Consider the following 23,179-nt stretch of genomic DNA (forward strand, 5'->3'; position numbering starts at 1 on the left):
GATCCAGGCACCCTCTGGGTACTGGCTGATTTCACAGCCCCCATCCCTTGAGTCAGTCCCAGCAGCCTCAGGTCAGAGTCCCGTGACTTCTCCAGGAAGACTTCTTCCAGGGAGCCTGGAAGTAAGACAGGCCCAAAGGGAGCTAAAGCATTCCAGTGAGTTGGGACACATCCGTGATTTAAATTTTGGCTCCTCCAGGAAGTTACTGGTTATTGGACTGGGCCTCCGCATTCATCCAGTGCATGAATCATGCTTAAGGAAGAGCACAGGAATTTGGCAAAGTGACAAGCAGTGGTCTGCAGCATTAAAGGTGGCGTGGAGATAGTCAGTCAGAAGCAGAGGGGAGAGACCTGCACCAACCCGAGTCAAGCCTTCCCCCTCCGGACCTGATCAGGACCTGAGTCTCAGATAGAAACTCACCTCAGTTCTGCCAAAAGAGCCCACAGACGCCCTCCGAACAAACCACTCATTGTGGCTGACATTTGAGAGCTGCCGTTTCCACGTCTGGGAAGGAGAGGAGGCAGAGTCGGCCCTACCTGTTGAGACTCCAGGCCAGGCTTTCCTCTCCCAGTGCAAGGAGAATAAGGATATTTTTGTCTCATTTCATCTCCTGACAGCAGGACTGGATGAGGTTGAGAAAACACACCGGCACACATGACAGGAAGGAATTCGGCTGCCCTAACCACCTCCTCTCCAGGCCCTGCTTACCTCAACACTGCCCACCTTGGCAGCTTAGATGCCACAGCCCCCCTCCCTGCATGACCCCACTGCCTGGGCCATACACCCCAGTCTCTTTCTCTCTCTCTCTCCTTTCCAACACACATACAGTAGACTCCAACCAAGGAAACTACAGCAAGTTCTCAAATGATTTTTTTTTTCTGTTATCATGTTGATGAGAAAAAAAGCCATTCTAGCAGATGTTGAAGGGAATGATGTTATGTGAGGACCTGGGTTCATTATATGTCATTTCACTTTTGGTCACAGTTTCCATTGACCCATGGATGACATTCAGGACTTACTATATTTCACACTCCCCAAACACCTCCTCTTCCCCATCTGTGTCTTCTGTCCAATTGCCCTCATGGTGCTGCCCCTTGGCACCTGCCACACATGCCACTCACCCAGTCCTTCCCTCCAGCCACAGAATAGGCCCCGGCCTCACCTGGCCACCAGCGAGACTGGACATCCTTCTAGTTCAGCATTTGTCACATCAACGCAATAATTCCAGCTCTTCTGTATTTTGCCTCCTGCCCTACACTGGAAGTTTCCTAGGAGGGGATATGATCTTGCTTTTGTCACTACTTTTATTCATGCTACTGTGCCTGGCACATGAGAAGGGGTCTAATAAATATTTATGGAATGCATGGTTACATAAATGATCTGAGCTGACACAAATTTAATGTTCTTCTTGACTTACATAACAAAATGATCAGACAATGCATTTTAAGGTGCATCATTCAGAAATGACGGGGAAGAAGGGAAGGCTCAGGACAGAGGAGGGGGGCTGAGAAGAGACTCTGGCTCCATATGGTGCTCAGAGACTATTCTGACGGGTGGGAAGTATGAGCCTGAAGGCAAGGGATAGTTAACAGGCCAACCTGTGCGGATGTGTGGTTTCTGTGTGTTTATGCTCTTCTGTTACCTCCAGCGCTGACTCAGTCAGCACATGGTGGCGGATATACAGGAAATCTCTGTCCCTGGGAAAGCACCGTCTCTAGAAGCCAGGTGGTAGCCGGAGTAGCCAAGAGGCCCCAAAAGGACTGGGTCCTGCTGGCTGGCCCAACAGTTTGTCCCTGACCTCTGAGATTCTTCTTGGGTGATTCAATTTGGGTGGTTCCTCAAAATGTCCGTCTCTGACCTCAGTCTCCTCTAACTGCCTACCTACCACTGCCATGTCTCAGACGCCCTCATGCTGGTCCTAAACATAAATCACTTTCCCCCAACATACCTCCCCCTTCTAGTGCTCCTGGTGTCACCAAAACACAACCGTCCAACCAGTTCCACACCTGAGATCTAGGTGTCATGCTGAGACACCCTCTCTCCCTTACTTCCTCACATCCAGATGTCAAGTCAACCTATTCAGATACCTCAAACTCACTGCTCTCCATTCACACCACCACCTCAGTCCTAGGTGCCACCACTCTGGCCCCGATTTCGGCAATCATCCACTAATAGTCCTCCAGTCTTCTTTGGCGCCCTTCAGTAGATCGCCACATGGCAGCCGGCACCAGCTTTATAAAATGCATCCTGTGGTCAACCAGTCAACCACTTCTTTATATCTCAGATCAGCCCCTGAATCAAAGATGAGGGAATCTCCTAGAACTGCACTTCTCACGGTGCTTCATTGCTAACTGAGCTCAGATAAACATCCTGCCCTCTAGACTCTAAGCTCCTTGAGGGAAAACAACCCAGCTATTTTGTTCCACCACAGCCAGAGTGCAGAAGGGCTCAGATGTTTGTTGAACCTGAATAATGGGTCTGGGTTTTGTTGAGGGAAGACACTTTGCCCTGCTGTCTGGCTTCACAGGAGGCAGTTACAACATGGGGGCGATTTTCCGATGGCAACAAATTTCTTCTGAGGGAGATTTTCGAGTGGGAAAATCTGAGGGAGATTTTCAACTTTCCCCAACTGGCATCAAAAACAGAGTAAAAGGCGATTGTTTGTCCAACGAGGAGAAGCATGCCACGGGTACATGTTTCTGTGTGGGATGTGAGGAGATTCCGCCCTCCCTTGGCCATATGTTGGGGAGACTCAGGCTAGGAGAGGCTTTCCGGCACCACGGCTGAGACCTTCACCCGGCGGAGGCAGCAATGTCGCGTATGCTCACAGTGTGAGCTGAGCATGGCGTCCAGCACAAGGGTCATATTTCTCGTTAGCCTTTCTCTTCTTTTTTGGCTCATGTTGAGGGATTGTCTTTGTGCTGTGAATGGAAATGCTGATTGTCCTTCAGGGCTCAACAATGGGGCAAGTGGAGCCTGACTGTTTCTTCACACTCAAGTGTGTCTGGCTGTGAGTGTGCATCTGGGTGAAATGGAACCTGACGTCGGCGATAGCAGCTCGACCAGTCGGTCTGGGAGGTATGTCCAGTATGTCCAGAGCAGGCCTGGAACCATCCTTACGACTGGCCCTCCCAACCCCCGCCCCCCACCACCCCCTTGTCCAGGCTGTGAACCTCAAGTTCCTGCTGAGACAGGTGCCCTTTGTATACCAGGGTGACCAGGGCTGTCTGTGCTTCAGCAGGGACTAACATGCAGGCATTGCACGCTGAGACTGTACACCCCAAATAAATGATATCCCCAGGACTCAGGCTCAGAGTCAGAAATGAATTTCACTGAAATTGTATATAGGGCACAATGAGAGGGCATTTTCCTCTAAATTAATAATGATTCTTAAAAATGATAACATAAGCTATCTCCCAGATACTACCAGTTGTGCATACAACCTTTTGCTAAAATAATCAGCATGTTTTGAAAGCCTTGAAAAGTTCTATCCACGAGAAACTTCCATAACCTGACAAGATACAATGTAAACACATAAAAAAGAAGAGCTTCCTGATTTATCAGTAGTAGCTTATTAGAAAATATAACAGGACAGAAAAGATCTCAGTCCATCTATGTGGAACATCGAGGAATGAATTCTGTTTTCTAAGAACAATGCAGAGTTCCTATGAAGAAAACCACGAATGTTGACAGAGAGATATGAAAGTAACCTTAAATAAACAGAGAGAGAGGAAATGGAATACTGTATTCTGGAATGAGAAGTCTTAATACTATAGTCAGGATGTCCATTCATTTTAAATCAATTGATAGGTATCACCTAATTCAGAGGGGTCACATAAAAAAGGGCCAACAAAAGATATTTTTTGAGTTTGCTAAAACTGATTCTGAAGTTCATCTGGGCAATATATTTGATGTATCTGAGGTAGTAGCTAAAAATAATCTGGAAAATAATAATTGTACTACAGATTTTAGAACACAATAGAAAAGCTTCTGTAATTAAAACAATGTGGCATAGCATGAGGTCAGAGAGGGAAAAAATGGAACAGAATTAAGTAGCCTGGAGACATACTCTAATTTCCACAAGAATTTATTAAAGGGGAGAAGTAGCAGGTCTGTAAACAGAAGTGGAAGAATTACATATCTAATAAGATAAAAATTAATTCCTGTCATATAACAAAACACATGAACTCAGAACTGGATAAAAAGTTGAATCTGAAATGCTATCATGAAAACATAGAAGAAAATATAAAAATGAAGAGAAATCTAAAGCTAGGTTAGAGAAGGATTTTCTAAGCATAAAAACAAGAGGAAACGTCAAAGTAAAAAAGGCTGATAAATAGGACGACAGTCAAATTAAAGACTTCCATATGACCAAGAAACCGTAAACGAATTTAAGAGACAAATGACAAACTGGGAAAAATATTCCCAACATTACACCAAAAGGTTAATATCCTCTTATGCATAAGGAGCTCTCACAAATCAATAAGAAAAGATGAATATAAACAGAAGAACAGGCAGAGGATGGAAATGTCAATAAACACAGACAAATGCTACAGCTCGCTGGTAATCAAGGGACTGCAAATCCGAGACCACGGATGCCACTGCTCACCTACCCACCAGAGTAGGGTTAAGAACAAATTGTAAGACTGGGTAAAATAGGGGTGCACATGTTAATATTGGGAAAGTAAAACACAGGTTTCCTGGGGGCAATGTGGTCACACGATGGCAATGTGGTCACACAGAAGCCATCGTGTGACCACATTGCCCCCTGCATGCGCCTACTTTGGACTCAGTTAAACCAGTTCTAGGAATTATTGCTCAACAGATCGTCCAAAACATCTGCAGAAGCAGATATTTATGTTCCACTGTATCCGGTCACAACGTTATTTATCATAGCAAATAACCGAGTTATCTAAATGTCCAACAATCGGAAGTTAGTAAATAAAATATGGCACATTGATGTAATGGAATATAATGAAATATCACTTTTTAAAATCACATTTATGAATGTGTAATGACAAGGGAAAATCAATAGCAAGTTAGGAGGGGAAAAAGGCAGGAGAAAAAATGATCTGTATGTAGTAGGATCCCAATGACAAATAATAGACTGCAAAATGTTAAAATGGTTTTCATCTCTTAGTGGTTAAGATTACACATGGTTTTCCCATCAAGAACATTACTCTGATAATTTGAAAGTTAACAATTTTTAGAAGATCAAACTTTGGCAATTCTGTTTCAAGAATTCTGTCCAAAATATTCTCTTGTGCACTTCTTAGGATCACCCTGGAGACGGTACTCGGGGAAAGGCTGGGTGGAGAATGTAATGGACTTGAAGTACCCTCTGCTGAGCCTTGTCAGATCTGTCTGACCCCAAATTTATGAACCAAAATGATACACAAGTATATTCACTAGAGTAGAGAGGGGAAAAATGACACCCTATGGGCATGGCTATGTAAACCAGACTATGAGCATGATGGAATACCATGTAGGCATTAAGATGTGATGTTTAGAAATCACTTTCAGTGATACGGAAAGTGTTCCAAAGTAAAAAGCCACGCAAAATTTCATCTGCAAAATAATGAAATTAGGAGAAAACATAAAATAGCAACATTCACCTCTATGCAACAGGTTTTTAGAAACTATTATATAATCCATTATGCTTGAAAATATTACATAATGGGTGTTGCTTTCATTACCAAAAATGCTCCACATTAACTTAAAACAAAGAAAACATCACCCACTATAATAGGACCCTCTTCCTTATATCTATCCAACCTTTAATGTCGAGTTCAAGGTTCACTTCCTCCATGCAGCCCTCCTTGATTTACTCTGATCTTCCAAAATATGTTTCCAAACTAGAGTTTTGATTCCTGATTTCAGAAACTGCCGTACACGTCTGTTGGTATGGTAACTCTGGGACCAGAGTCACGTGAGTGGGAAGTATGACATAGGCTGCTCTCATGTCTTGTATGTGCGGCTGTGCGCTGAGCAGAGCTGCCACTGCTGTACCTCCTATGGCCGGGTCCTCGTGGTTGGGGAAAGGGTGGACGATTACCCTGTGAGGGACTGTCATTGTCCATGGAAAAATGAGAAAACTCAAGTATTTAGTGAATTTTCCAAAACGTTAAACTGTGCAACTCTCTTATATTCTAGGATTACATTTTTCCTATTCTTTGTTGTAAAAACATCAATTATTTTTTGAAATGATGGAGTGAAGAGCCGATAATAATTTTAAGTGTTATTTACCAAACTAATAACTGGCAACTCCATGTCCCTTTCCTCATGTTCAGCATGTTTCATGGTCCATAAGAAAATAAGCAATGCAAATACATTTTTTGAATAAGGGAATTGAGATGATTTATTACACTTGTAATCCAAACAGTCTCGGTGCTGATTGAACAAAACCAGAACCTTCTTGTTGGTCTTTAGAGAAGTATTCCTGACTAGCCAATCTGAAATAACCACCTGATTGGTCCTCACAGCACTTACTATGCTCTAGATTGGACTCACGTGTTTTTTTTTTTTAATGCTAGGAATGTATGTTCCAAGAGAATAAGATCTTAGTTAGGTCCCTGATGACACATAATATGTACGTACTCAGTAGACATATGTTGGAGAAGGTGAAGGATTCCTTGCATGAAATGACTTTCCCAGAGTCTTAAATAGTAGAAAATCAAATTTAGTGCTTGAAATCATTCATGAGTGATGCCGGTTCTGGGGACTCATCCTTGTCACACACTAGCTACGTCCTAGCACACGGCATCTTCTACCTGGCAGAACAGTTGTAAAGGTTTGTTTGGTGCCGGGTCATTCTGGGATGAAGACATTAAACACAGAGCAAACACAGCAAGCAGAGAGCAGAAGTCCGGCTACCGGCTCACCCACGGCAGGACGCAGGAAGGGAGGCACACACACCACTCACTGCACCCAGCTCTCCACTCCCCACGTCTGATTAACACTCTCTCCCCCAGGCCTCTCAGCTTCTCTTTTGAAAACAAATCCTTTTTACAGTAGTTGATGAGAAAATGCCCTCTTGTGGGCGTGACAGTGGACCACCTCAAGAGTGTTAAAGATTCCTGAAAATGTAATGCAAGAGAATTCCTTCATTCGATTTAAAGATCTTTTTTAAATCTCAAACAGCAAACTCTTTGTTTAAGTGAAAAGGCAGCCTCTAAAAGGCCATTAAACACTCGGTTCGCTTCTGCACGTCTAACTTAGCGAAGCAAGTCCTGATGATCTCAAACAGCATCATCACAAAGATAATTATTCTCCTTTCTAAACTTCTGTACGCCTTGCTAATGACTGGGTGACTTTTTTTTTTATCATCGCCCAGAATCTGCCTCCTTTCTGCTCCCAGGAAACCATCACCTGAGATTGACAGGCAGCAATTGAAAATAATAAAATTATGTAAGATGAGCTTGTAATCACCAGCATTTCACAAGAAGCAAAATGCATTTCACTCTGGCTGAGGAACAGAAAGTTTCTTCCTCATTTTAAATCTGTATCAGAGGTAAAGCCTTCTATTAAAACACAATTCTCTGTACACTTACAGACTCTGGCAGGCTGCCAAAGCGACTATCATGGAGATTGTTGCAGGGAGGCAGGCCGTCAAAGCCAAGGAGGAGCGCTCGGGGAAAGGGAGCAGCCTCTGGGTTCTTGGGAGGGCTCTGCTCGCGGCCACCCTTCTTCTGGCAGGTTCCTCTGTAAGTGGAAATGCACGTGTGCATATGTGAGTGTGCTCACACACACATGCACACACACACACAGATACCATTTGGATTCCTTTCTCACGCCTTTGGGTCATACCGTATTATTTTCATCATAAGTATTAAATTGCAAATTGTGCAGTCCAGAAACTGGTTAATTACAACCTTTTCCCTGGATGCAATGTACAGGTACAAGTGACCACTTGGGGGCACAGTGATTAGAGAAGGCTGGCACTGCATTCAGCAAGGCAGACTTCTGAGGTTTGAAGCCTGCCTGAGCACCCCTTAACAAGAAGGTCTCCAAATCCTGGATCCTGCAGGAGCCCCAGGATGAACCGGGACCCGGGGGGATTGTTCATTCAGGAGAACCAGGGCCCCACTGCTGGGACAGTTCATAGGGGACTGTGTGAAACCATTTTGCTTCTTCCCCTCTTTCAAAAACTGGCTGTTTAGAATTTTCCTCCTTTCCGGCCTGTTCTGGTCCTGTTTCCATCAGCACTGGGGTGAGCATGGACACAAACACACTCAGCTCACTCTGGGAGTGGCCTGTGATGCACACTAACCTTGTCAGTGTACATTTCTTCCCCTCGCTAAGTGAGTTTCTACGTTTTCCCATTATGAAAAATACACTGATTAAAAAATATCTGGAGAATTTAAAAATTTGACCACTGTTAACAGCATGGCGTACTCCTGGCCTCCGCCCTCCCTTCTTGTTTGTTATTATACACTTGATATCAGAGTATGTTGACAATTTTCTCCCTGATTTCTTTTAATTAACCAAGTTTCCTTCTTAATTAAAAGCTATTCTCTCAAATAACCAAACTCATGATAAAGTCATTTTGGAAACTTTGTTCTCAGTCCCAGAAAAGGGTTTGGTGTTTCTCCCTAGGGTTCCTGGAGCAGAAGGAAGGCGGGAAGACCAGGCCTCCCAGCCCCACACTCACACCCCCCCAAGGACAACCAGGTGGTGTGGTTCATGGCTGGACAGAAGGGGACACACACCTGGGGTGGGGAGGGACGTGGTAACACCTGGGAGCCAGATACAGGTTGGGCTTTCACCAGTGACCCCAAGGCCAAGGACTTGGGGGAGCACCCAGGCTGACGTCCTAAAAGGACGTCAAAGGAAAAATGGAGCAAAGATCATCTTTTGAGACTCAGATTTGGAAACAGACATTTCACAGCCTGGTGAGGGGATCCCTTATCGAGTCACAGGTTTCAGGAAATTCTCCCTTTTTCAGTGTGATGATAAGTAACACAGAGGAGGAAATTCCAGAGGGTTCACACTTTTCCATCCAGGACAGGCTGGGAAAGCACCAGATGACGGGGGAGGATCCCTCCCCAGAAACCCCTGGCACAACTCTTCCCACGTTCTAGGATTTGGAATGCCAGGGCCAGCTCTGCCTCTGACCGGCAAGTCTGAAATGGCATCGGCGTCTCTAGGCCCTGCTTACACAAACTGAGGCGCTCAGCCGAGGCCCTTGGAAAAACATCAGCAAAGGAAACCAGACAAAGGTAACGAAACACTTGAGCAATTCCCCGGGGGCACAGGGTCCGCTGGGGCCGCCTACACAGCTGTCTCACCGAGGGTCTGGGTCAGGGCGTTCCCATGGGAGGGGTCCTCCAGGAGGAAGGGCGGGCTGGGTCTGAGAGAGGATGGGCAAGATGTCTAGAGAAGGGCAAGGGGAGCAGGGAACTGAGGGCGGCTTGGCCTGACCACGCAGCAGCTCCAGACAGCCTACGACGGGCCCTCCTGGCTCCAGACATAGCTCTCTCCAAGGGCAGATCCTTTCTCTGTCCCCGTCAGGGCCCCGCTGGTGGGCGGGTGGACCTGACTCTTGTCGGGCCCTGGCTTGCTGAGAGCCTTCTCACACCAGCCCCCCATCCCACGAGCCCTACCATGGTGGGTTTGGCTGAGGGCACTGACCACTCAGTCCCAGGACCATGCACACACAGTTTTGTCAGTGACGTCTCTCAGAGCAACATGTCCTTTCGGTCACGATGCAAGCCCAGGCTGGGCCCTCAGTGCTGCTGTGCTCTGGGACAGGTTTGTTAGCTACAGCTGTGAGCTGGTGGGCTTGGCAGGGGGCTGGGGGTACAGAGCGAGGTTCCTGAGTGGAGGGAGAGAGACTACCATAGACGCACTTGCCCTCAAAGCTCCTCCAAGTGCTCCTTATTTTGTGGGGCTTCCCAGGGACCATAGCCTCTCCCCCCACCCCAGCCCCTGGCCTGGGGCTCCACAGCGCTGGCCTTGCAGCATGCTCTCAACATTCCACCACCAGGAATGGGGAGCAGGGGAAAAGCTGACCCTGGCTGTGTTTGCCTTTCATACAGATGAATTCTGAGCTCCTGGAGAGCATGAACTGCCCTCCCAATATACACCTGTTATAGGCAGAACATGGGCAGCAAAGCAATTATTAGTGTCATTTTGTGAGCTAGCTGTACACCATGAAATGAAATAACTTGCAAGACTCCACCATCTCTGGGGGGCTCGCTGGGAAAGATCCACCTGGCAGCCAAGTCCGCAGCTCTTAGGAGTCAGGCCTCACTGCTTCAGGAACTGAGACACTGCCCAGAAGAGTGCGGGGTGGGGAGTGGGGTAGGGGACTGACTGAAAAGTCACCAGAGATCACAAGAGCAGGCAAAGTCCTAGGAAAGGGAGCGTGACACTCCCGTTCTAGCCTCAGACTAAAAGCATTAACACGCTCAATGAAAGCCAATCAGCCTTGGGCTCCATCCAGGGGAGGGACCCACTGGGCCTCCCCAGCCCTGCTCCTCCCACCCCCACCCCTTGCCCCTGCAGGCATCTGGTCAGCTCCCCCAGAAGCCGCCTGGGCTGGGAAGATGGGGTCATCTCTAAGAACACTGACCTTTAAGGGCATCACCAGCCTCCTGTCCTGAGGGCAGAGTCCCCAGGCAGCCCCCGGATGGTGAGTTAGTGGCTTCAGGGCCAAAAAATGTTGACCAGCAACTGGTATGGCATCCATCAGGTGCAAAATTTTCATGTAAAACACTAAATGGCCTGAAAACAGCTCACTCTGGGTCCACAGCCAGTCCAACAGGAAGCACAGAGGAATTGTGCGTGGACATTCCCAGTGGGCCAGGCAACATCCTCGCTGCTCGTCCCCAGACAGAGCACCACCCCAACATGAAAGCACAGGAGAGTGGACACACAGGCAGAGGCACACGCTGCGGAGTACTATTTAGCAATGAAGAATGAATGGCTGGGACACATGTCCACATGGATAAATGGCACACATGGTATGTGAGTGAACCCCACCAGGCACACTGGAACACACCCTGTGTTACTGCGTTGATACGACAGTCAGTAGTAGACAGCTCATCTATGGTGACTGATGCTGGAAACTGGTTGGGGAGAGGAAGGGAACTTGATTGGAGAGGGGCACCAGAAAGCTTTCTGGGGTGATGGAGACATCTTGTTTGGGATGATGTTCATACAATTATCAAAACATAAAACTGAACACTTAGATCTCTGGATTTTATTGCATTACTTCAACTGCTATACTTTAAATAAAGTAAGTAAACAAATGTAATGTCCAGCACAGGCTTAGGTTTATAGAAAGTGCACAATAAGATTAGCTGAATTGCTAAAGTACTGAATAAAGGCCTGTCTTTCCTGAGCAAATTGTTTAAAGAATTTGTCAGGAGAACCAATTTGTAGTATGTTTGAATATCTATTACTTTATTGTGATAAAAATATATGGAACAATATCATTTTCATCATCTAAGTGTACACCTCAGTGGCATTACGTCCATTCACACTGCTGTGCCACCATCACCCCCACTCATCACCAGAACTTTTTCAGTTTTCTCAAACTGAAACCCTGTCCTCATTAAACACTAACTCCCCACCCCTGTCCCCAGCCCCTGGCAATGACATTCTTATGCTCCCCATGAATTTGACTACTTGAGGCACAGAGCATGCACAGATACGTGAAATCATACAATATTGGTCCTTTGATGATTGGCACATTTCACTGAGCAAGTGTTCAAGGGCCATCCACGTTGTAGTACGTCAAACTTTCCTGCCTTTGTTAAAGCTGAATAATAGCTTTAAAATCTCTGCCCTGGATGCAGAGATTATATTTTGCTTATCCATCATCTGCTAATGAACACTGAGGAGGCTTCCACTTCTGGGCTATTGTGAATAACGCTGCTATGTCAATGGGTGTGTAAATATCTGTTCAAATCCTTGCTCTCATGACTTCTGGCTATGTCCCAGAAAGTAGAATTGCTAGATCCTATGGTAATTGTATGGTCAATTTTTTTAAGAAACTGCTGGACTGTTTTCCATAGCAGTTACACATTTTACATTCCCGTGAGCAGCACATAAGTGTTCCAATCTTCCTAATGTCTCTATATCTTCACCAACTCTTGCTATTTTATGTTTTTTTTCCTTTTTTTTAGTAATAATCATCTTAATGGGTGTGAAGTGGTATCTCATCATGGTTTTGATTTGCATCTTCCTAATCATTAATGGTATCGAGTAAGTTTTCATGTGCTTATTGGCTATTAGTACATCTTCTTTGGCAAAATGCCTATTTAAGTCTTTTGCCCATTTTTAATCACGCCATTTGTTTGCTGAGTTGAAAGTTTTAACTGTAGCTTTATGCAGGCCTGAGAAACGGTCATACTTGGTCCCAGATGCTATTTCAAGTCCCCTACACCCGGCAGCGACATGGGGCACAGGCGCGAAGGGTCAGACTGGCAACTGCCTTCCTGTTTTCCTAGGATGAGGAGACTGCACCTGCCCCAGGTGTCTGTTCCAGGTGTCAAAAATGCTTCCAGAGGCCCGAACTCCTGGGAGGCAAACCTGGTGTAGAAACAGTTGACGGTCACACATTAAGTTGTGCCTTCACCGTTCTATGGGCAGGGCCCCAGCAGTCACCCCGGAAGCCCTCATGCACAAAGCTGGTGTCTGTGGTTTCTGAGGAACCTGGGAGAGAAGCTTTAAATTCTGACATGGGGACCTGAGCAGGAGGGTGGCTCGACCTCGAGAGCCCAGGGAGTGGCAGGATCTCCCTTCTGCAGCCTTCGTGCAGAAACCAGCTCGGCATCCTTGCCATGGCTTTGCGTGCAAGCGTCGCAGCTCCTCCCTGCAGACACCCGCTGCTGCCGTCCACTTCCCTCGCGCTGTCATCATGGTGTCTTCCAGGAGGCACGGCCCACACCCCCTCCCGCCAGAGCACCCCAAGGGCTGTGCACTGCCAGACCTCTCCGGGGTGCCAGAGCTAGGGTGGGAGAGGGGGGCTGTCCCCTCAGATCCCAAGTGAGGTGGTGACTTCATAGAGAAGGAAGCAATGTTCCCACAAAAATACTATTTCTTCTCTTGGGGGAAAGAAGGAAAATTTAAACGTGGGGAAAGGTGCTCTCCACGCCCAGGCAGCCACCCGGACAGACGCCCCTTGCTTCCTGTTTGCAGCAGAGCAGGGGGAAGCGGCGCCCGCTTGGCACACCTCGGCTGCGGCGCTCCTTTCGCAGTTTGAGTATTATTCAAGTTTTGATGATTAAAGCCGGTTGGAGCAGCATGAACCACATAGATTAGAGCACTCCACTGACAGCAGGCGCTGCACTGGCGAGACCAGCCAGACGGCTGCGGCTCGGGGCCACCCGCCCCCCCGGCTTCCACATGGGCGCCTGCACCTTGGAATTGGGGGGCCCCGGCTTTGGGCAGTCAGGACCTGAGCGTGGACATTTGACATTTCACCACATCAACCACACAACCAGTTCAAGGGCAAAATAACCCACCGCAAACACACAGGCTGATTCAGTGGCAAACGACTGGTCCCTCGCCTCCGGAGGTGGGAGTAGGGTTTGGAAGCTCTCGGAGCAGGAGGGTCCTGAGCTAAGACCCTCTGTCAGTGCCAGCCAGGGGACCGGCTAGGGGTGCACATGGGCACAGGGCAGCCCCCCTTGGCATTCACATTGCAACCAGGCAGCTGCCTGCTATAAAATGAGCTCTGCTGAGTGTGGGACGGATTCAGTGCTCTTGTCTCCCCAAGGTGGCAGAGCTGACCCTTGGGTCATACCCTCAACTATAGGTAGAGTCAAAGGCAACAGAAGTTTCTAAATGCTCTTCCTCCCAACTTACATTGTCACAAAGGGGTAACGCTCCCTGGCCTGGCATCAGCCTGAGGACTGGACACCATTTTCTACTTCTCTCTACTGGCCTGGACAGAGTGGTCGATGGCCACAGCAGCATTCAGAATCAGGTTCTGTGTCCCTGGTCTGTCTCTCAGAATTTCTCAGGAAATTCCTGGACTGGACCACTTGGTGATCTTACCCCATGTGCTGCCCACATGTGTCATGAGGAGTCACGGGCTTCCTGGTTAGATGGGGAACTCTTCTGGCCAGGCCCTTGTGTCAGAGAACTCAAAATAGTTGAGTTTCTCATGTGTGGCAGGTTCAAGGCTAAAAGACAATGGTAGACGTGGCCCTCAAGGAGACTTTGCTTCCCAAGATGAATCCAGAAGTAATCACTTGTTCACGTGACTTGGAGCAGAACCAGCCCATCCATACACACAGCTAGGGCACTTAGGACGAGCCTGGCACTGTTCTAATCACTTTGTAAATAGGAATCCATTTAGTCAAATACTCACTTCTCACACACTAAGTCAGGGTACCAGGAAACGTCCTGATCACAAAGAAAAGCAGTCAACTAGGCCTCAGCCTTTGAGACAAATGCAGAGCTGACTTCTGTTCAGCTTGCAGATGACAATGGCATGAGTCTAAACGTGAAGATACTTGAAACCACAGCACTGGGCCTCTGCTTCTTTGCATTTATTTTACACCGTTAAATAAAATTCGCTGGACCTCAACTTATTATGTCAACTGTGAGCAATGTGGCTAACTGCGTGATAATTTTGTTAATTTAGGAAGTGATTTATGTTTTATATGACAGGAACACTGGCTCTCGCCTTTCCCGAGTAGTGGTCTGGAGGATCAGCTTGTTCACCCTTCGAGCCTGCCAGCGCCCAAGTTTATCTCCCTGACCTTGGGCAAATGGCTTTCTTTAGAATTCATTTGCAAAACGGGAATGTCACCCTGTGGTGGAGTGAGCCACATAAGAGGTGCCATGGGAGAGGAACTGCTGTCTTCATGGTGCCTGCTTGGTCAATAGTTCCTGAGTCCACACTCACTAGAAGCTCCAGGAGCTGAAAATGTATCATTGACATTCCCTGGCATGCAAGGGTCAGCTGCAGTTGGGGCTGGAAGCAAATACTTAACACTGGAAATTTCAAATGAGAAAGTGAAAAAGCAAGGGGAAATTTTTCTTTTAATTCACGTTTACCATTTCCCACCACCTCTCGATGTTGCTCGAAGTTCAAAAGGAAATCAGGATATTCTGCTCTAATTTGGCCCAAGCCTTGGCTGCTCATGCTTTTCACAAGACAGGCTGGAGGCCTCCTGTCTGCTCTTCCCTCACCAACAAGCCCCTCCCTAACCCACACCCTGTTTCCAAGAGCTTTGTGAGGTGGCCCTTAGAACAAGCAACCTCATGCCTGATTTTACCTTTAGGGTGAAACAAGTCAGGGAGTCTAGGAGAGGGAGGCCGTGCCTAAACAGGAGCCCCCACCCCTCTGCAGCCCAACGCTCACCAAGCTTGTCCTGGGAGGTCACTTAGTCACGGGCTTGATGGCAGGCACCAAACTGTGGCTTTCTCCTGGGGAATTTTATACTGAGGAAGTCACTGCTTGACTGAATGAGGTTGGAAGAGTTAAAGAGAGCAAACACATCTTTGTGATGTCTGTGCCAGGCTCTATTCATGCCTGATACCCACATTCTGTTCCTCCCCCAACCCCCCCAAAGAAAGAACTAACCTGAAGAATAAAAATAGAATGGAAGAAGGGGGACACACAGTGCTACAGCCCTTTCATGGTGCTCTCTACCATTTCTTTAAAACGATGCTTTTATGAAACAGTGTGAATGAGAAAATCTGGACGGTGCTGTAGCACCTCACAGGTGAGCGTGAGGTGGGGGACACACTTGGTGTCAACTCTCAAAAGTGCCAGACAAAGTTATCCCTGGGACGAACGCTTCATGAAAATTAGTCTTCAAAGTCTCAAGTCATCGATCCTAGAAGATTCCGTTTAGATTAGTTAGAATTCATCAGCAAGCATACGTAATAGATATATGCCCAAATATAGCATCTAAAATGCTACATAATGAAAAACCATCAACAGACAACTACATAGTCACTGATGAGACAAAAAATCCAAAGTGTGGGCTTTGATGTCTCTTACCTCTGGACAGAAATTTATCCAGGTAAATATTTTCAGTGCCAGGCACTGTACTGGGCACTGGGCATTCAAAATTGAACAAGTCAGATCTTATGTGGTTCTGGATATTCCCTTAATCAAGTGGTCATTGATTCTGCTCTTCGATTTGCTATTCATTAATTTTATTGGCTAAATTTGGAAACAGATACCATTCAAGCATCTAAACGGTTTTCTTACTAGCCTTCCAGGAACGAGAGCGAATAGAAGTGGGGGGCCAATCTAAAAGTACGATGGATGAATGTTGGTCAAACCTGATTAATGTTCTTATTTAAGTTCAAGTTCATTTTAATAATTTTATTAAAATGTTAATTAGCACAGGCAGCACAGTACCTGGCACATAATAGCGTGAAGTAAGTGGTGCAAATGCATTGAGACATAGTCTGGAGTATCAGAAAAACAAAGACATACGCATATGCATGCACACATGCAGAAAAGATAAGACAGACAGACTAAGCGCTGACAGATCTGGGTTCAAACCCACGATGTGGCTAGATGTGTGGCCTTGGGCCAGTTGATTGCCTTTCTGAGTCTCATCTTCATTCGTAAAATGAGGATTATCCGTACCTCACAGCATTGATATGAGGATTAGAGATAATGTATGTAAAGTACTAAAATATAGTGGGCAACCATAACTGGAAGGTATTATTATATTATTGGGGCTTGATACAGGTTTGGTGATTGAATAATAGGTAGATTAGCTGACCTTTAAAATCCACATCAATTCTAAAATTATGATACTAAAAATGAATTAAAAGTTCATATATCAAATCCACTCAAGGATATTTTTAACTATTGTAATTGTGATGCAAATCTCTTATGCTTTTCAGAATAAGTACTGATAATGCGACTCACCAAAGATAATACACACACACACACACACACACATAATACACACACCCTGGAGTACCATGAAAACACTTATGATTCAATTTAACAGGATGGCGTGTCTACAGTTTCTGAGCTCTCCAGGGCTGCGGCTATGTCTTCTATCATTACTGCCTCCCTTAAGCTCTCCTTTCTAGAGTATTCTCTACACCAGGCACTGTGATGCAGGCTTTACCAGGGTTATTCTGCCATGCTGATTCTATTTTCATAAAAGAAAACATGTTTCCTTAAATTAAGTCCCTTCCCAAGGTCACAAAGCTAGCGGGTACCAGAGACTGAAGTTCAACTCTGACACTAAACCACACTTTTTAATCCACTTTGCAAAAATGCGGCAACGCAGGTGAGCCTTGAAAGCCAAATATAAGAAACTGGAGAGATTGTGAGGTTGTGTACACACAGCAAGGGAAGACTGCATGTCAGTCACATCTATTGCATTCTTCATCTGAGTGTACGCTGTTGACAGTGTTTTCACCATGTCCCTTAAACAGAAGAGCAATGTAATATATTAGTGTAAAAAGTGGCAGAATACAGCAATCCCTCTTCTAGGCATATATTCAAAAGCAGTGAAAACAGTGCCTTCAAGAGACATTTGCACATTCATGTTCATAGACATGCATGATAGGTTTCCACTCACATGATGTATCTAAAATAGTCAAATTCATAAAAATATAAAGTAGAATGGTAGCTGCCAGGGCTAGGGGGGAACATGAGCAGTTGATGTTTGATGGCTATAGTTTTCATTTTGCATGGTTAACAAGTTCTGAATATTCATTGCATAACAAAGTGAATATTAACACTTGTGAACTCTACACTTTAAAATGGTAAACTTTAGGCTATGGTTTTTTAAAGCCATAATAATAAAAAAAAAGAAGGAAAAGTGGCAGGGCATATATTTGCTTATACACATCTGTTTATATATTATGTTGTCGTATGCGTGTTTATTTGTGTATCTGTGTATGCATATCCATATATCTTTACATATACCCTTAAAAGAAGTCAATGATTTTAAAATTTCAAAACTCTAAAGGTTAAATATAAAAATTGACACCCATGGGGCGAAGGGCAGCCTTGAAATACTTGAGCTGTCCTCTTGGTCCAAACCCAGTCCTCTTACATAATAATACTCAACTATTCCTTTTGCAGCTTCGGGAATAATATGCGGCTGCGGTGGCATCCAGGAACCATGTGAATTTCATGCAGATATCCTCTCATAGGGAATGAGAATGCCTTGCCTCTTCCCCCATAAGGTGGAAATGTCCAAGACACAGAGTTCATTTCACGAATAACTGTGTTGCTACTTCCAATGATCAACCTGCCTCATCTTAATTTGCAGCTTCAATTTCCCTGTTTTCAAGTGATTTCCTTGAAGAAAGTACAGACTACCCTTCTGACCTAGGACTTTGGGAAGAAGGATGTAGTTGCTGTACGAAGCACCACAGTTTGCTTGCAGACTGATTCTGGTGTCGGCATCTTTGATCCCAAGGGCAGGCAAAGAAATCTGACTTTTCCTTCTTAACCAAGATCATTAAAACCATTTTATGATAAAATTTATTTTAAATGAAAGTATTTTCCAGGGATTATATTACCCAATTATTTTAGCATATTAAGAGGTGATCCACAACCCCTCCCCCAGATTTCCTGAGTTATAACAAATGACTGTCTTCTGCACAATTTTTAAATATTCTTCCAGCTTCGTTCTAAGCATTTGGGTCTCCGTGTGACTTTTCTGTAGGCAAAGAGATTCTTGTTCTCCAGCCATCCTGCATGGTTACTGCTTTGGTTTATCCTCGACCACCACAACCAATGGCCGGATTTCTTATTTATGGAGCTTTTTCCTCTTCCTAACCCCAAGTAGGCACTTGACCAATTACAGAATCACAAGGGTGGTTATAATTCCATTTCTCCCTCTGACTTTGAATTGAAGTGCTTCAATTACTTTGCCTGATTCTAATAAGTCAGTAGCGTGCTAATGCTTGCCTTGATATTTCTGAAATACACAGGGTGTGATTAGCATGGGACTGCATCATTAGAAAGCAAAGTTGGAAATCGAGTGAACAAAATCATCACTTGCATTTAAGCAAAACTGCCTGTTTAGTGAATTTAAGGGATGCTCTGACTAAATGTATATTGTATTCAGAACATCTTCGGCCAGTACCAGAAGAGAAAAGATCTTAGAAGACAGGCCCCTTCCGATATAACAAAGTCTCTAAGTATTTTTGAGCCAGATATAGCTGAAGACATAAAGAATCCTTGAATGACAACTGGGTGGGAAGGAAGAAAGCAGGAAAAGAAGGGAGAAAGGAAGGAAGGAAGAAAGGAAGGAAGGAAGAACTCTAGTCAATTCTGCTGGATTGGATTGATGTTTCCGGGCCATAAAGCAAGACAGCTTTACGGTAAGCCCGCTGGAAGAAAAAAAAATACCCATGCACACACATATCAAATGAGATGCTAAAAAAACTACATTAGCATCAGTGGTGTTATTTGAGTCTATTAAAAAAAATTTAACCCCTTTCTATCTGCGTGGAACCAGCCATCGTGTAAACTTCTGGGAACTAGCAGGGACAAAAAAGGGAAATGCTTTAAATTGGGAATGATCTGTGGTCACATCAATTGATAAATGAAAGGGAAAAATATGGCATAATTGAAATTGATGCCAAAGATTTATAAGGTTGACTAAGTAAACAAAAATGGAATGGATCACCATGGAAATGCATGAATATTGAAATAGGCAGGATTTGAATAGACTAATGATATGCCTCGCTTAGACTGACAGGTGTTGATAACAACTGTGACACTCAATCCACACCAACATCCACACTTCTAACATGTTTATTCCTAGAAAACAGGCTGGATTTAAAGGGTCCTTTGGTAATAGCTTATAAGCAAAATACATTTTCTAATCGTAAAGGCACTGACTCAATTCTCATCTACTTAAAAAACAAAATAAGGCTTTATCCACTTGCTTTCTGGATATGAGGACTGCAGTTGCAGAAGTCATTCTCTTGGGCTCTACTCGTCTTTGTTCCAATAAACCTCTCACAAAACTGAATTCTCTGTCCTGCTTATCTCCCGCACCGAGTACTTGAGGTATGACCACCACTCATTAGAAACATAATTAAAAAGACACAACACTAGATTCCACCCCCCATCACATACAGATGAAAACCAATAACCCTTAATCTATTTGTTACCATGGCTACCATAGGATATTTTATTTCAGTACAACTCTAGGTATTTCCTTTGGATTGTTGCTTGCAATTGAAAGTTGGAGACCTATAAATTTCCATTAACTCTGCTAGAAACGTAGAAACTATGCAGGAGAAAATGTTCTTCCTAATCATGGACAAATATAGTTTATAAGATGCTTGTGCAGAAAACTTATTAAAATAGGCTAAATGCATCTGCCCATAAACCAATTTAAATGCCATTAAATTCATATAGAGTTTGAGGGCGCATATGTTAGTAATTGCCTGATTTATAGCAGGATGATAAATCAAGAGCACCCAGAACAATGTATGGGGGGCAGAGACTGTATTTGCAGTGGCCCGTAGTTCTGCAGATGCATTAATACCTAGAACAGGAGACCACTGGAAGACACACATTCCAACCAGCCTGTGTGCAGCATTCCCCTGTGTGTCACTGGTCAAAGGCTTGCAAGTGTCAGGATGAACAATCTATGACACAATCCCCCGACTTCCCAAAAGAGTAGGAAAAGTTAGCTGTATGCTCCCCCAACATAATTTAAAAAACAACAACAAAACATCAGGAATAATGAAGAGGGCTCATTTAACCTGCTGTCATTCATGCCAAATTGAAATAATTCCTGAAATCTGCTCTCCCAGGGCTGAGTTGGAGGTAAGATAGCACGAGGGGAGAAGGAACTCTGTAGTGACTAGACAGAAGATGCCTTTAAAGAGACTGAAATGGGGTAAATACAGCTGTAACCAGGACAGACCTGTCACTGCAAGAGGAGTCCGCATCCCAGCTTAGCTGGGCTCGGAATGACTGTAGCCTGCAGCAGAGGAGTCTCCTGTCCCTGAGCTGCCGAAGTAGAAGTTTTGTGGGCAGCAGCAGCTCGGCGTCCTCCACGGTCTGGTCCCTCCAGCGCCGAGGTGTCGCCTAATGCTACATAAATACCTGCGTTCACGGCTCGCCCCGGGCGCGCAGCGGCGCGAGCACCGTGGGGCGGGAGGGGAGGTTTGCAGAGCGGCTGGGAAGGCAGAGGACGCGGCGCTCCCGGCCCATCAGCCTCCCCGGGGACCCGCGGGCACCGGCCGGTGGACGCAGCTGCTGCTCAGGGTTCGGGAGCCTCGGAACCAGCACCGGCTTCTCAGGGCGCGGACCGGGCATCTCCGAGGCGTGCCTCGCCCCCACCCGCGTCCTCGAGGCCGTCGGCCACGGGCAGGCAGCGCGTCCCCGCCGTCCCCGGCCACCGCGGCGCCGACCTGCCCGGGAGCCGCGGCCGCGCCGCCCCGGCCCGCGATCTGCGCGCCCTGCCCGGCCCGCCGCCGCCAGCGCGGACACCGCGGCGGCCGGAGAGGCCCCCGGTGCTCCGGCCCCTCCACGCCACGGAGCGCCCCGCGCGGGCCCTCGGCCCCCCGCACCCCCGCGGCTGTCGGGGCGCGCGGCCACTCTCCCGCCTCGCTCGTCCCCTCCCTGTCCACACTCTCCGACATAAACAACCTCCCGCACGGCTCCGCATCCGCGCCCCTCGCCATCCCCGGCGGCGCTCCCGTCCGCGCCCCGACACCGGGGCACCCACCAGGGGCTCGGGTGGGGGGGGGCACAACAAGGTCTGTGCGGGGTCCCTCCGATGGTTTTCAAGCTCTTCCACCTTGAAAGTTACTTGGGATTGAGTGGAGAGACCGGTCCCCAAATGCGAGGTCTGGGGCGGAGGGTGGAACCTCCAGGCTGGCTTCCCGCTGCACCGGGGCTCGCGCTTCCCAAAGGGCAGGGCGCGCGGCCGCCCGGGGTCGGCCCTCCGGTGCCTGCTCCTGGCCCCCAGCCCGGCCGGGCCCCGGCGGCTCCGGAGAGGTGGCCTGGGAGGGACGCGCGCCGGGCCCAGGCGGGGCTGCCCCGCCGAGGGCGCCCCGGCTCCCGACGCGCGCGACCCCCGCGCCCCCGGCCCCGGGCAGCCCCGCGCCCAGACCCCCGGGGCAGGAAGTTTTTTCCCCCCCTTCCCCCCGGAGCAGCGCAGGCGCAGGGGCTCCCGCAGCCTGGCGAGTCCAGACGCGGGAGGCTCCTGCGCCGCCACCGCCGGGGAGCCGAGCCCGGCGTTCCGGGCGCCCGGGCCCGCGCCCGGCCCGGCCCGGCCCCGCGGGCGGCCAGGACCCCGGTCTCCGCGCCGCGCCCCCGCGCCCCCCCGCTCTTACCTCCGGCCGCGCCGCTCCGGCCCCGGCCCGCCGCGCGCAGAGCCGGGGGTCGCGGGCGGGCGCGGGCGGGCCGATGCCCGGGGGCCGGCGCCGGCGGGTGGCGGTCGCGGGGCCGCGCGGGTCCTGGCCGGGGGCCGCGGATCCAGGTCCAGCTCCTCGCGTCGCTGTCTCCGCCGCGCTCCTGTCCTCCGCCGCCGCCTCCCGGCAGCCCGGGGAGCACGCCCGGGAGCCGCCTCCGTCAGCCGGTGCGGCGGCGCGCGGCGCGGCGCGGCTCTCCCCGAGGCGGCGGCGGCTCCGGCAGCATCGCCCCCGCCCTCTCCCCGCAGCCGCGGCGGCCGCGGGGCCGGGGCCGGCGCGGGGCTCGGGCGCGGGCGCGGGCGCGGCGCGGGCGGCTCAGGCGCGGCGGCCGCGGGCGGGCGCGGCGGGGCCGGGGCCGGGGCCGGGGCTGGGGCTGCGGCGGGGTCCGCGGCGGCGGGGACGGCGCTGGCGCGGGGGCTGGCGCGGCCGCGGCGCGGGGACCATGCTCCCTTCTGGCTCGCGCGCGCCGGGCCCGTCTGCTTTAGCTGGAGGGAGGCGGGCCCGGCGCGCAGCCAGGGGCGGGCGGAGCCAATCGCCGGCGCCCGGGTGGGCGGGGGCGGCGGGCGGGGAGGCGGGGCGCCCCGGCCGGGCACCCGGCGCGGCTCCCGGGGCCCCGGGGATCCCCGGCCCCGCCGCCCGGCCCGGGGCGCCGCGCGCGCAGCGGGGTCCGTCCGTCCGGGCGCCGCCCCCGCCCCCGGGCGCCCGCGCGCCCGGCTCGGCCACGGCGCCCGGCGGCGGCTCCGCGCGGCTCGGCCCGGCCCGGGGTCCCGGCGGCCGGTGGGGGCCGGGCGGCGCCGACTCCCCGGCCGCTCGCCGCACCTGAGGAAACTGGCGGAAAAGT

At 48.7% G+C, this 23,179-nt stretch overlaps 1 protein-coding gene across 4 annotated transcripts in view; it reads right to left on the reverse strand.

Moving 5' to 3' along the window:
- Positions 1 to 22,280, reverse strand: part of KLHL29 (kelch like family member 29) — a 255,870-nt gene extending 233,590 nt beyond the window's left edge. For 3 of the 4 annotated variants that reach the window (XR_008554134.1, XM_054701328.1, XM_054701326.1), the window contains exon 1: positions 7,551 to 10,476. Coding sequence is in view for 2 of the 4 variants with exons in the window: in XM_054701328.1 (XP_054557303.1) it covers positions 7,551 to 7,727 (177 nt within the window). In the remaining 2 variants the exon portion in view is untranslated. Of the gene's footprint in view, positions 1 to 7,550; positions 10,477 to 22,260 lie in introns of those variants that run through there. The other variant, XM_054701329.1, reaches the window with a different exon arrangement.
- Between the last annotated feature and the right edge of the window lie 899 nt (positions 22,281 to 23,179).

This window comes from Talpa occidentalis, unplaced genomic scaffold, assembly GCF_014898055.3.
Source record: "Talpa occidentalis isolate TD23 unplaced genomic scaffold, MPIMG_talOcc4v2.1 talOcc4.5, whole genome shotgun sequence".
In the NCBI taxonomy this organism is placed as follows: domain Eukaryota; kingdom Metazoa; phylum Chordata; class Mammalia; order Eulipotyphla; family Talpidae; genus Talpa; species Talpa occidentalis.